Source organism: Pelecanus crispus, chromosome 11, assembly GCF_030463565.1.
Source record: "Pelecanus crispus isolate bPelCri1 chromosome 11, bPelCri1.pri, whole genome shotgun sequence".
Lineage (NCBI taxonomy): Eukaryota > Metazoa > Chordata > Aves > Pelecaniformes > Pelecanidae > Pelecanus > Pelecanus crispus.
The window spans coordinates 27,121,331-27,136,648 of NC_134653.1; the positions used below are offsets into that span (position 1 = coordinate 27,121,331).

The 15,318-nt window shown below is 36.6% G+C and overlaps 2 protein-coding genes across 2 annotated transcripts in view; one reads left to right on the forward strand and one right to left on the reverse strand.

Annotated features, from left to right (window-relative positions):
* GNAZ (G protein subunit alpha z) overlaps positions 1 to 10,612 on the forward strand; it is a 50,265-nt gene extending 39,653 nt beyond the window's left edge. Inside the window, exon 2 of the mRNA XM_009491544.2 lies at positions 10,268 to 10,612. Coding sequence (XP_009489819.1) covers positions 10,268 to 10,612 — 345 coding nt within the window. The remainder of the gene's footprint in view (positions 1 to 10,267) is intronic.
* Positions 1 to 15,318, reverse strand: part of RSPH14 (radial spoke head 14 homolog) — a 109,654-nt gene that overhangs the window by 86,799 nt on the left and 7,537 nt on the right. The window lies entirely within an intron of this gene.

The window sequence follows — 15,318 nt, forward strand, 5'->3', positions numbered from 1 at the left end:
GACAGCTAAGTTGTGGACTGCTTTATGTGTAAAACTATGCAACACTTCAGCTATGTTGAGTATGTACTTGAAATGCTCCTTTTGCCCTTGAGCTAAGCAAATAATCTAAAGGCCTGAAAGAAAACAAAACCAAAAAACCCACCCCACTTGAAAACAATGAGTAAGCATTGAAATAAATTGAAATATGTTACCAGGAATAAAGAAGCTGGTCTCTATTACCATATATACCTCAATCTAAGGATAAAACATCCAGATATTTACAATTAAAGTATGGATGTTCATGCTACTTTGGATATATTTTCAAGGACTGTGAGATTTTAAATTAATATGATTTTTAAAAGAAAACTTTTTATACTGGATTTTTTCCTAAACTCCAGAAATATGCAGTTTGCTTGGAATGCTGTACAATGCTTAAAAAATCCCCAACCCCAAAGCAAGCATAGGTATTATATGCTCCTAATTTACCAAGTTAAGAACTATCTTAATTTGTACTCAGGGAATATTTTTCTGGCACTGTCAAAGGTACTAAAGATTTATTCTTATATTCCTTTTACGGCATGTTTGCCCTCTTTAAAACTGCTTGCCCCCAAAAATAATACACAGAGAAGCACAGTGCAAGCTCTCATAACTCTTGTATCAAGAGGCTTATGTAGCATAAAGCTTTGTTGACCTTTGAGGCGGTAAAATGAGAGTGTTAACAGCTGTTTGCTGAGCAACTGAAACATAGCAAGCTTTCCTTTAAGGAGAAAAACCAAGGTACCCGCCCACTTTAATAATTAAATGGAGGCCTGTGAAAGAGGTTTATTCCATGATACTATTTATCTTGTGTATTTTTACTGCAGCCCTGGCAGCACTGCCCTGGCCGGACACTATCTATGTAATGTATAGGTTTTAATATGTTGGTCCATTGTGAATTTAAGTTTCTTTTGGCCTGTGTCAGCTGCAGTAGCATTTCTTTTGCCAATCTATCCTTATTACTCCTTCCCAGAAATGTTGACTTGTGTTGCTCTTCTATCAGGCACAGGACCAATATTGACTGCCCCATATTTCTATTATCCTGAACATACCTTTTTCTAGAACTTTCCTCTGGACTTGTAATTCTCTTATGAGAACTGGTAATTATAGCACGTAGCACATGCACGTTTTATGACTTCTAAATACAGTTTTCCTGTACTTCAGCTTGCTTAGAAGATATGTGTAGCTAGACACAAGCAATAACTCAATCTACATTTATTTCTGCACTTTTATTCTGCCCCCTTCCATGTTGTGGAACAGCCTTTAATACCTTGGCCAGGCATACTGGAGTAGCCTTTATCTGGATCTTCTAGCATTCCTATTAAATGATGAAGTGACGTGCTCTTTCTGATACTTGAACTCAGTAGCCTCTCCCTCTGTTCTTCCGAGAGTTTCCTATATACCCTTTCTTTAGGTTCCCTTTAGTTTCTAACTCCTAGCAGAAGCACCTGTTGTCCTGTTCCTTTCCTTGGAAATCCCCTGGCTCAAAATCTAATCCTCCTGTCAGGAAATTTAATCAAACTTCTTTCTCAGCTCAGGCACTCTCCTTAGTATAATCATAGCGTGGTGTCAGACTGCACTTACTAGGATTAACAAATCTGTTATTGTTCCTGATCTAGGAATATAAAACAGTTTTGATAGATAGTATTAAAAAGTGGTTTACCCCAGTCTGTCATTGGCACCCATATGTAACTACCACATAACAATGCTTAGCTTATCATGTACTTCTACAGACATGACTTGCTGTTTCAGTGCACAGCTAAAAAGTTGCAGGGATAGATTTTCAAAGACAAACGTTCAGGACTCTGTTAAAGTAATACCTGCTTTGTCTAGTCTAGTCCACAGTAAGCTTCAGTAGCACTACAGTTCTTTTCCTATCACACAGATCATACATAATAAAATATTCATAATGTTTTCATTGTCATCTTATACAATAGCCAAGACTAAAGGTCCCCATGTAATTCTCGTTCATACTGCCAGATTCAGTTATCATCTGCAGAATTTTCTGTAAAGATAGCAGTAATACTCCACAGGAAATCATCAAGGCAGACAGTATGCTGCAGTACCACTTCATCAGGTTTATTTTCCCTTTCCTCTCTGAAAAAGAGGTGTCAAATATTGACTACCGTTCCCTCTACCCGTTCTACATTTTCACATACAAACTGTAAGTATAAGCAATTACAGGACATTATCTTTAAAATAATGAGGAATTAATTTGGTAGTTTACAAATTTTGTTTGCTAGTATAATTTTTCCTCCTGATTTGAGGATGAATCTCCTTAAAAAAATGGAAACAAGCTTGTTTCACACTTAATACCTTTTTTTTGCCCTCACTATATAAATACATATCTTCTGTCCAAAATCACACAAGATTTCTTCAGGGCTCCACATACATGTTTCTCAGCCTTCTATATGTCATTTCATAGTAGAGATTCAAGGTTCCTCTAATATAAAACCTTCTTTTGTCATCCCTTTCAATTTCGCTTTATTGTGGTGGCATAAAGTATACATATATACATAACATGCTATGTTCATTTTCCACCTTTCTGCACTTCACATTCCTCTTAATATATGCAGGACACTGAAAGGAATTTTGGTAGGAAGAACAGAAATAGACAGCACATGCATGTATATATCCATACGATAGGTGTTATATTGACATAGCTGCTTCTAGTTATCCGGACCTCCTTCCTGTTTTGTTTGCCACGTAACGAGTCAGGAATTCCTGCAGTGGTTTAGACTAATGTACCATACTACTTTGGTGATGGGATAATGAGTTTGTCTGCTGCTGGTAGAATAAGTTAAGCTGCTACGTGACTTAAGAACACTCCTTAATGTATTCACAATGGGACCTACCCTTTTATGTCGCCCTTTCTAATTTTGGTATTTTAGAATTCCCAGCATTTTCGAGGAAAACTCTAGGATCCTAGGATTGGAAATAAAGGGTTTGGAAAGGGAAAACCATTCTGTCTAATCAAACCCCTATTGGTTATCCTGTCCCTTCTGGGAGATGCCAAGGCTAGAAACAGGTGTACACAGGACAACACAGGTAGAGTGTTTTATCCCAGTTTAATCCTACCTCAGTGAGGTTCTTAATTTCTTTATTTGAGAGATATATTCAATTTGTGATTGGATTAAGTCTATTTACTTCTCTCCAACAGATCGTTTCTTCTTTTTGATTTTTAGATGAAAGCAATTATTTTTTGTGACTCAAGAAATTATCATCTTTCTCCATTTAGACCCACAGCCACTTGATCCTATGCATTCCTGTAGAAGTCTTCTTTCTTTGAAGAAAAGATGAATCATACAATAGTCTTTTTCTTTTTAAATCAAGTCTCTCTCATCCAGCACTCAAACAGGACGACTGCCTAACTGCTAGACAGGAAGGACCTTTCAACTAGCACTCAATCTAGGCTTTTTTACAAAAAAAGGTCTCTCTTTGGATTTATTCAGGCTATCTCTTGCTTTCTGCATCATCTATATTTCTTTCTGCAAAACCATTCTGCTTTCTCTCTGCCTTCCATTACACATTTATTCAAACATAGCTGGAATTCCTGAATTACTTTGACTATGACTGTCTTGGGCAATGGTATTTCCTTCTATTTATTTTGTAGACTGTCATTATTTCAGAACGGATTCAATTTTCTTGTATAGTAACCTTAAGGAAAAACCAATGTTTACATCCAATGGATTCAATCACCTTTTTATCCCACCACCCCTTCTTCAAATACTGTAGCTTCACCTGCTTTCTTTAGAAGGTCTTTAGTTGTGGATCTCTAATCAACACATTTGAAACAGAAAGATTCATGCCATTTTGTGAAATAGCTCATAGCTACCAGCATATGCTAAATGCCAGCCACTATCGCAAGGAAAAGCCTCAACAGGAAAATAGCAACAGCTTCCACTACTTCTTCCAAGATTTCTTGACATTTAAAGATTTTCCAGCTTTTCTGGAAAGCAAACATTACCATTCCTGCACCAATTTTATTCATCGTTGTTTACAGTTTACACAAGATAAATTCTATTTAGTTTAGTTAAGGTTCATAATCCCCAAATGCCTACCAGTTTTAAAATACTGATGAAAGAGAAATAATGATTGAGAGAGAAAGTTCTTAGGCATTTAGTACAAATGGCAGTTAATTGCCTGATTTGTGATAGTTTCTCTCTTCATAATTTTTCTCATTTTTAAGTTCAAAGCTCTTCCAACTGTGACCAGAAAGCTTTAATGTGAAAGCTGTGAGGAGATACTACATTCCAATTTGGCTCCGTTTACCAAGTGATTTTTCTAATTACTTGCCGTCTTGATAACAGGGTCTTCCCTTTTGAAAACTCTTAGTTGTTCTGGAACTCTTTGCTGCTAAGCACACCTCTACTGTTCCAGAGGATGACCAGGGATGCTTGTATGTTTGCAAATTATTGGAAGAACAGAAGCAGCCATCTGTTCCTTACCATGTTCTTTCCCTTAAGCAACCAATTCCTTGTTCTCATGCTCAGAGAAGAATTTGCAATTAGCCCCCAACAAGGCCATCTGGGTAAGGCATTGGCATTATCTTGCTTATATCCCAGCTTGTGTATAATCATGAAATTACAGCAGCACATTTTTTTCTAACCACCTGGCTAGCTACCCCACGCAGGATTCCTGAACTGGAAAAGACACCACAGAGAAGAAGAATGCCTTTTCCTCCCTTTATTTTTCCTCCACATTAATAGAAAATTTTTATAACTCCTTTGGGAGTCGTACAATAATTTATTCTATTTTTTTGTTATAACAAGCCATAATTCTCTCAAGTTCACTTCCCCTATAATATGTACTGTAGTTTTACGATATTGACGAAATCAGAAACAAGCCTGTTGTGTTAGGATAGGAGTATATGAGTGGGTACATGATGTTTCTTTAGGCTCAGTTTCAGCATTAGCCTTCATCTTAGAACTGTGGACGTATCACTCCTTACTTAAGATTTTCAGATATATCAAGATGTCATCTGGCTATAAAAAAACTGAGAGCCATGTCATGCATTGCTGTTTCAAATGTGATTGATGCACTGCACAAATCATAAGCCACCACTTAAAAATTATAAAGGCCTTGTCTTGCTATGTATACTGTTTTCTCTTAGGTTTGGATTGTTTGTCATTTAATTCCATGCAGCAAATGAGATTGAACACTATGTGTTTCATGTCTCCATGTTAACAGGTAAAAAAAAAATTCAGAGTAACTTCAATTAGTTTTCTGTTCTTCATATGGAAATAGGTGCTGCCTGTTTCCCTAAAGTTTTCATAATTATATGAATGACATCTTACTGTTATTTGAAGACTTGGGTTTTCCTTTCTGCTAAGTTTCCTCATTGTCCAGTGATACATTTTCCTACTTTGACTATTATGTTAAATTATGAAATGGATTTTGAGGGTTCATTTCCCAAGGTATATCATGCATTTATACCATGCAACCATAGTCTTATACTGGTGTAATATAGCCTGCATCTTTGTTCGAAATTATTCCTGATTAACTTATTTGCATTTTAACTAAAAGAAATTCTATTTACTTAAATTACATTTTTTATGACTTTCAAATACCCACCAATATTATAATAATGACATGACATTGAAGAAGAAATTTCTTAGGTGTCAGCTACATCAGTTTACTAGTTCTTTCTTTACATCATGTAACAGATCACCAAGTTTACATTAATTTAAAACTGTCAGTCCTCTTTTACGTGTTCATTACATTTCATAGAATCATGGAATCATAGAATGCTTTGGGTTGGAAGGGACCTTTAGTGATCGTCTAGCCCAACCTCCATGCAGTGAGCAGGGACAGCTTTAACCAGATCAGGTTGCTCAGAGCCCTATCCAACCTGACCTTGAATGTTGCCAGGGATGGGGCCTCCACTACCTCTCTGGGCAACCTGTTCCAGTGTTTCATCACCCTCATTGTAAAAAATTTCTTCCTTATATCCAGTCTAAATCTACCCTCCTTTAGTTTAAAACCATTACTCCTTGTCCTGTCACAAGAGGCCTTGCTAAAAAGATTGCCCCCATCCTTCCTATAGGCCCCCTTTAAGTACTGAAAGGCCACAGTAAGGTCTCCCTGCAGCCTCCTCCAGGCTGAACAACTCCAACTCTCTCAGCCTGTCCTCGTAGGAGAGGTGCTCCAGCCCTCGGATCATTTTTGTGGCCCTCCTCTGGACCCGCTCCAGCAGTTCCAACCAATTCTTTATCCACTGAACAGCCCACCCATCAAATCCATATCTCCCCAATTCAGAGAGAAGGATGTTGTGGGGGACTGTGTCGAAGGCTTTACAGAAGTCCAGACAGATGACATCCATTGCTTTTCCCTTGTCCACTGATGCAGTCACTCCCTCATAGAAAGCCACTAGCTTAGTCAGGCAGGACTTGCCCTTGGTGAATCTGTGCTGGCTGTCTTGAATCACCTCCCTGTCCTCCATGTGCTTTAGCATAGCTTCTAGGACGATCTGTACCATGATCTTCCCAGGCACAGAGGTGAGGCTGACAGGTTGGTAGTTCCCAGGGTCCTCCTTTCTTCCCTTTTTAAAAATGGGCACAACATTCCCTGTTTTCCAGTCAGCAGGGACTTCACCTGACTGCCATGACTTTTCAAATATTATGGAGAGCGGCTTGGCAACTACATCAGCCAATTCCCTCAGGACTCTGGGATGCATCTCATCAGGTCCCATAGGCTTATATACGTTTAGGTTCCTCAGGTGGTCGCGAACCTGAACTTCCCTTACAGTGGGAGGGGCTTTACCCCCCTGGTCCCCATCTTGCAGTCCGTCGACTTGGGAGGGGTGAGGAGAGAGGTTGCCAGTGAAGACTGAGGCAAAAAAGTTGTTGAGTACCTCAGCCTTTTCCTTGTCTGTTGATACTAGGTAGCTATACATCTTCTTGAAGAAAATAATCTTGATCAGTGTCTACTAATTAGTAGCTTTTGATTAATGTATTTTTGTTTGTTGAAAGATCAGTCAACAGGTGGGAATGGAGAGGGTCTGTGAAAAGGACTTTAAGACTAGTTTAAAAATACGTTTAGGAATGACATATGGTATCTATGATCCCTTGAGGAACCTTACAGACTTCTGTTTCTGCCAATCCAAAATACTTTTGACCATACTAAAACTGATAGGCTTGAGTTGATTCCAGGCTTTCTTCAGGAAACTATGCTTCTTTGAAAAAATGTAAGTTCTCTATGAATTGATTCATTATACCTCTTAGAAGTACTGGGAAATCAGGTATCAGTAATCTCCAGAAGTTTCACTAGACATTTTCAGTATTATTTTCCTCTTATTTAAATAAAAAATATCAAATCAGCTGCTCTTACTTTCAGATGGCAAGGCATGCCACTATATAAAAAGTTTACAAGCAGAAAGTTGCTCTTCCTCTGATGACTCCTCTGAAGTCACTAAGTTAATGATCTGTACATATTATGAAACTCTCCACTATGTGACTGTGATAGAAAGTGAGACCAAAGACAACAGACTGGGAGGACTTGGAACTGTATCCTGGTATATCACTAATGATGCCCATCATTCACAATACCCCTCCCTTTCATCATGCCCTATGCTGATCAATAATGCCTACTCTTAATTCAGTTTGCTATATGGACTAAGTTGAAGAAATTATATTAAATCTTATGCAATCTCCTGATCTGAGAATACCTAAAGTAAGAGATACTGTAAAGAGAACAGGATTTATTTTCTTAATTTAGCAGGACAGTATTGCAATTCACTTTGTCTGCAGGGGAAAAAAAAAGGATGAAAGATACATTGAGTTAAAAAAACCCCAGACTCCACAAATACAAGAAACAGTGATCCAAACAGTTTTTGTACAGCTTTTGTAGAGATCAGTTTAAAGAATAATCATCTGAATATATGCATCTCTCTATGGAAACCTGACATGGAAAAAACTTCCATAGGTATTTAGCTTGTTTATTCTTTTTAAGGAAGTTAAGATTATCATCTATATTGCTGTATATGAAAAGCTTTCTTTATATTTTATCCATGGTTTATCAGCAAGCAGACTTTACAGAGCTTGACTGTACAAGGATTCTCTGCATCTTGTGACCAGGGTGCAATAAATCTTGGTGTTATCTCAAAACAGAGGGAAGGACTGTTGAAGATAAAACAGGAATAAACCACGATTCCTCACAACAATGTTTTCAGCAGTATAAAGCCTAAACAAACAAAAAAAAAAAAGTGAGAAGGAACAATAGCTAATATTTTAGCTGTAGGCTAATTATTAACTGTAGGCCTGTCATTTGGGTAAGAGCTAAAAGCTTTACAGAAATGTTTCCCATACAAGTCAATTCATCTGGACATGTGAGTAGGAATACTGAATTTCATGCTGTGACTAACATCACATTGGTTTACCTACTTGAAATTATTTTGAGAGCTATGCATTGGAACAGGTCTACAAGAAGGAGATATGCCTTACAACGTTCTGAGATTTTAAAGATGCTCAAAAAATGCAAAAATTGTTTTGGGGTGTCTGAAGAGGATTAGATGGGAATGATGAAAGAGCTTTGGAATCTGATATGAAACTGGCCCACGGTCAGTTTGTCAATATAGCAAATGCTATATTGCTATATGTCAAAATAGCAAACAGCATTATCACCAAAAATTAGTTGATGTTCATTTTCAACAGAGAGTAACTGGTACACAGCTAAAAGACTTTTCTAGTTAAAATTTAAAAAAAATTAAAGAAATTAAACAGACATCCCTGCAAGAATTCCAATTTTCAGCCTACATTACGTCTGTCTTAGTGCCTATGAAATCGTCAGAATCTATATAATTTCAATTTTTTAAAAATGTACCATGTTTTGTGAATATTTGTTTCTACACTTTTTTCCTAATACGTTTTCTGTACAGAAAAAACTGATTCCAAATTTTCAATTATATATCCTTTTCCTACTTTCAGCAGTACATGAACACAGCTGAACTGGGACAGAATAAAGGTCTACTTATCCAAGAATTATAGCTTTATTAATAAAAATTATTGCAGGGAATTGAAAAAGATTGGAATGAAACCCTGTTGCTTAATTGTAAAATGCCATGCTTATCAATATTCTCTAAATACAAATAGGACAACTTGGTTAAAAGAGATGTTTTCCTTTAAATAGAAAATATAAGTGCATAACTTAAAAATTTTTCATGTTAGACATATATCTGACTAAAGTTAGTCAGATAATGATAATGCTGAGGCACCAATGAAACCTAACAGAAATAAAGATCTAAGTTGTAACATGCTGGAAAACATTGACCTTAGCAAAAATACCTGATTAAGACATTTTTTGTATCTGCTGTTAACAATACTGGAGTGATATTTATTTTAATAATCTAGAATATTTTCTATTCAAAACATTACACCTGTTTATAGGTGTAAATCGACCAATAAACAGCCTTTCAAGAGCACTTGGTACCATGGACAGCTCCAGCCGCATCATGAGTGTGTGTGTTGAACCAGCAACACATCAGGAAAATTAAAGACAGCCGTTGCTTTCCAATAAACCTTTCTGCTTTCAGTTTATAGAAGCATTGGATTGTCATTTCCAAATATATAATTGTGGTGGTCATCCTAAATTGTTCATAAATGGAGTTTGCCTACTCAGGGCAGCAGACAGAAAGATATTAAACACATCTTGGTAAACTCAGCTTTCACCTATAAACATACAAGTTGTCCCACCATAGTAGAATGTGGTTCTTGTGTATTCTTTCAAGATTACCATTATACAGTGGGGAGAAGTAAGGCAATGAAAAAATTCTGAGTATGGATGGTGTGCTAAACTACACATGTAATGATGCAGTGTTACAATTGTGCTGTAGTAGTTCCATCTTTTTAAAAAACTTTAACAGCAGAATGTTTCTGTAGTGTGAAATCCTTAGAAATTACTCATCCCTTTTATTTAAAGAATTTATTTATAGTGCTAACCTAAGTTTGAATACAACCATGTTTTCCCAAGTTATGCCTATTGTTTCTAAATCTTCAGTTTTAGACTTTCCTCTATAGTTGCCAAACATTTAAAAAAATAAATGAAGAGGTAGTCTGTGGTGAAATGTATTGTATCAAAATAAGTGATTAAGATCCCTGAAATTTCACGGCCACGTAAGATGGACAGTCACCAAATAAAACAAAAGTTGTTTCTAAAAGCAGATTTTGCTCATTGATAGGCATAATAATGTATTTTGTATGCTTTCCACAGTTATGCTGAAACACTATTGTTGATCCTGTTGTTTCCTCTCCTACAGAGTCGAATGGCAGAAAGTTTGCGTCTCTTTGATTCCATCTGCAACAACAATTGGTTTATCAACACTTCCCTCATCCTTTTTTTGAATAAGAAAGATCTGCTGGCAGAAAAAATCCGACGCATCCCCTTAACAGTCTGCTTTCCTGAATACAAAGGCCAAAACACTTATGAGGAGGCAGCAGTCTACATCCAACGCCAGTTTGAGGACTTGAATCGCAACAAGGAGACCAAGGAGATCTACTCACACTTCACCTGCGCCACTGATACCAGTAACATCCAGTTTGTCTTTGATGCAGTGACAGATGTCATCATTCAGAACAATCTCAAGTATATTGGCCTCTGCTAAAAATCCTTGGGCTTAATCTGTTTTCCTGAAGTCATTAAAAAGGGGCTAACCACTTCCACTTCTAGTGGAAAAAAAATGGGGCAATGCTTAGTAGCCCAAGGAGAGAGAAGGGGAAATCTGACGTATGTACACAGTTCCTCTTATGCCCCCTTAACCCACTACATCATTTTTCACAGATACATGTTCTGGAGAGTGAAAACCTCCTCTCCAAAAAACCACACCCCCCCCAGTGAAAAACCCCAACAACTCAAAAACCCCAAACAAAAACAAAAAAAGAGATTGAGGCCTAACTCTGTGGAGATGTTTTCACCACAGTCACTGCACTTTTATTCCACTTGTTTCATTCCATTTCCTACAGTGGGAGTGTTATCATGTTCTATGTAAGAAATAATTCTTCATCCAGTTGTCCTAAAATTTTATTGACATGAAGATACAAAGCTGGTGAGTGACAGATAAACTGTTTGCAGGGTGTGGAGCAGAATGGTTGTGTTGGGGAGAAAAGCTAGTTCAAACTAGGAGCTACAGAACAGGAGAGTTTAAGCAAAATACTATTTAAAGTTGTAGAGAATGGGCATGCACCCACAATATCGGTACACACAGCCAAACAGTATATATACATACATCACGTATGCACACGCACATGACTCACAGCATATACTATGTACACACTTCTGCTTTACTTTACTGTTTATCATGGACACCTTGCCTATTAAAGGAATTGTTGGTGCGCAACTGTTCTGTGATTTACAAACTGACTAGCAGCTCTTTCTGCTCTTCAAGGCTTCAAATATGCAGCAAAACTACATGAAATGAATCTATAGGCCAAATTAAGGTCAGTGTTTCTTCTATTGGTAAGGAGTTTTATACATCAAAACAGTCTTCTTTTACATCTTTTTTTGCCAAATCTTGTGGTGTTTCACAAAAAACAAACTATATTTAAGAAGTAGGTTAGTGTTTCTTTTTTAATACAGATAAAAAAAATAAATCACACGGTAATTTTTTAAATTATTGTTGTAGTGTCTGGATTGCTGAATGTGAAAGTTGCCAACGGACAATTCTGTTCCACTGCTCCAAATATATTCTGGGAATTGTAATATTGTAACAAATTTCCCAAGAAGCAGGAGCCATGGAGATTGTGTAGTATATAGCCTCCAAAGTCTTTTTTTGTTGTTTTTTTTAATTATTTTAAAAATGTGATGTCTTATTAGAAGGTTAAAGATGAGCGATATGAACAATAACTAAATGTCTTGATATTTCAATTTAATAATTTAAATTATTTACAGTTTAGTGAAGTTAAGGAAACTGAAGAGGTGCATTCCTCAGCTCCAGGTTTCATCTCATAAAGAAACACTACTGGATGGAGTAACATTCCGGCAAAAGTTTGAATGCATAAGAAGCTCTGTGGGACTATACTGGAAAATCTCGAATGGATCATATAGACCTAAGTCTTTGGTCAGTTGATTCTTTCCCCTGCCATAGAAAAGACTTCTTAAAGACTTCAGTGTAAAGTTGGTGTGTAAATATATGTTTGATAATTGTAAAGCACATACGTACACAGAGACACAGACACACATGCACACTGGAAAATAACCTTCTACTTTTGTTCCCCCTATGTACAATGATGAGTGCAAGAAATCTCAGCCAAGGGCTCTAAGAAATTTAAAACAAAATGGTTAATAACATCAACATTTAAACTGTCCACTTGAAAAAAATAAATAATTCAAATGATACTGAACGTGTCCATAGTGTGTTCATTAATTAGTGTTATGACAGTTCCTTAACTGGATAATGTTTGTAAAGTTTTCCTTCCTTTATGACAGACTGCTGAGGTTTTTTTATTTCTTCTGATTGATCTTTTTCCTCAGTTTATTCACCAACACTCAGCAATTTCCATCTTAAGCAATTACATTTGAGCAACTCAGTAAGATTTAAGGGATGTGTTCCCATTTAATATCTTTACAAATTCTGAATACATGTTATTGTTATATTTTTGGGGGAGATGGTTAGTAGCAATTTTAGGAAAGAAGTTATAAATCAAGATCTATAGGAAATATTAGGAAAGAAACTTCCATGGTATCTGCAAGATGCATAACAAGCCTACCTGCATATTGTGTTACACAAGCGGGTACTTTGCACAGATGTCTATGCTTAGAAATACATGTCTAGGTATAAGCACATATATAAATTTTTGAATAGCGCCTGAAGTTGGTCTCCTAAACCCATATTTAATGATTGAAAAAAACCTGAAAAATATGTTCACATTTTTGTACTACTGAGCTCTCAGCAAGTCTCCAAAATCAATACGAAATTCTGTCTGGCTCATGCTTGTGAAAAAGTAGGCTTTAAGAAAAATCTAAATATTTTTTAAAAGTGACCATACAAGGTGATCTATCAGTATAAGTATTATTGATGGTTTCTCATTGAAATTTTCTTGAAAATTCCATCCAGAAAATCCTCTAACTGAAATCTTTGAAAGTCTGGCTGTCCATTAAGAAAAGGTGCAACTCTTGTACAAACAGCATAAACTCATAAAGATCACTTGTTAGAGGATGCTAGATAAATGATATCCCTGGAGTTTAAAAAGAATTTGACTTAGAACCCTTCACCCCATTAGCTGTTTCTGAGATCAGCTGAAAATATTTAATAGTGCTTGGATAGTTTCATTCTTTTGTTGGCTTCTCAGCATTTTTACAAAATGCATCAAAAAGTCCTAATCTTTCTTACCTTATGTTTAAGAATCCTTCTTTCGACCTGTTAGAGGATATCTAAATTAAAGCTAGGATTTTTCTAAGTGACCTGGAGACTTAAGCTAATGATGAGCTGGAACTGCCAAGAGAACTACAATACTCTTGAAGGCAGCGGTTCAACCAATAATCATTTTCAACCTTGCTAGAGAATGCAACTGTAACCAAAAATCTTCTCTCAGGCTCAAGTCATGGGTTGAGACTTTCAAAGCTCTTCAGTCCAGACATAATCAATAAAGGAGAAAAATCTGTCTAATTTTGAATGAGGTATTTTATCCCTGTACTGAAGACACAGAGCCCCTTTAAACATGCCCTGTCAATTGTTACACCTGAAGGATAGAGGCAAAAGGGCCAATGAGGCTGCTTGTTGAAGGTATAAAAGGTTTGTCACACCACACAGGGAGTATTTAGATCTTGTAATGAGAAGATGCTCTTGCCTGCTTGTGATATTTGCAGTCAAGCTGCTCGACTTGGTGAGTTTACTAAAAGCTGTATATGGTAATTGCTAGTACATTCCATAGAGCTAGCACAGGATCCTCTAAACTTTGTTTACCATTAAAGTGCTATCATTTACTTGAGAAATTGCACAGTTATTTCTAGGCTAAATTGCTTTCTATAGCATAATATCCTATTATTAGCCAGCTGAATCATGAAAAAGGTACAAAATGAGTCAGGGTTTCCTTTTCCAGTGAATGGACTATTAGATGGTATGCTTCTCTCACCTCTAGCTGGCGTATTACTGTGCCATTTCAGACTAGTGAAAGAAGTGACAAGAAAACGCTGGCATTCTTTAGAGCATAGCTTCAAGGTAAGAAAGCTGGGCAGGAAAACTAGAAACAAAAGTGTAGTCCATTATGGGGAGGGTAAGAGACATTTTATATTAAAAAATAAATCTTTATTCAACTAAGAAGATCCTTCCAACTTAAATATTACAGGCAACTGACAATAGAAGTGGAGAACCTAGGATATTTTAACAAAGGCCTAAGGGTATTTCTAAAGAAAAGGAGTCAGTTACATTTCTCATTGAATGAAGGCTATCTTGGGAAAGAGAAAAGAAACTGAAGCACTGCCATGTGTTCCTACTTAGCTTAAGAAAAGCATAGGCATGGGGAGGAATAAAGCAGTAAATAATTAAGTTTAAATGATCCATTCACATAATCGTGTTCTCTGAATAGCAGTTCCTTGCTATTAAGTCTCTAATCATTTAATTCCTATGATGTTTTTGATCTTAGTATGCTGAGTAACTCATGGTTACTGTTTTCTATCTGAAGAATTCAAGATGTTAAAATAAATTCTGGTTTACACGGAAGTAAAGTAATTGTATCTTCTGATTGTGTAAGAAAACTGAGGCACAGGGAAGTTAAAACTAAAAAGTCCAGGCCAAAGACAGGTGCTGAAATGAAATCCCTTGACTCTTAGTTGTCCACCCAGATAAACTATGCAATTAAATTTGCATCTATTTTCTCAGTTCTCAGGTTTATCAGTGATGCAGCGCACTGCCACCTGAAAGAACTGCATTAATACAGCTGGGATTTCATTTCACCTGGGCAACAATGACATTCACAGAAGAGATGTTCCATCTGCTGCAATAAGAACACCATCTGTCCTTTTATCATTTGCACTCCATACAGCAAAGCAAGTTTCAAAGGGAAAAAGGTATCTTTAAACAGTCCTTATCCACAGATCCAATTGGTTATGATTTTCCAAGGGTGGAACAGTGGAGACACTGAGGGTCAGTAAAGTAGGAGAAATATTATCTGTTGGATTCTTCCCAAATAGAGGTTCTGGCAAGCTTAAAAATCCATTGCCCCATCCAATCCACCTCAATCTTTGTCTAAAAGGATTAAGTACCCATAAAAGACAGGACAGATAATGGGTAAGAATTATTAAACTTTTCCAGTATTAACCATATCCTACTGAAAGATTTTTTTCCTAGAACTATTTTTGCAGTTGTTATTGTCC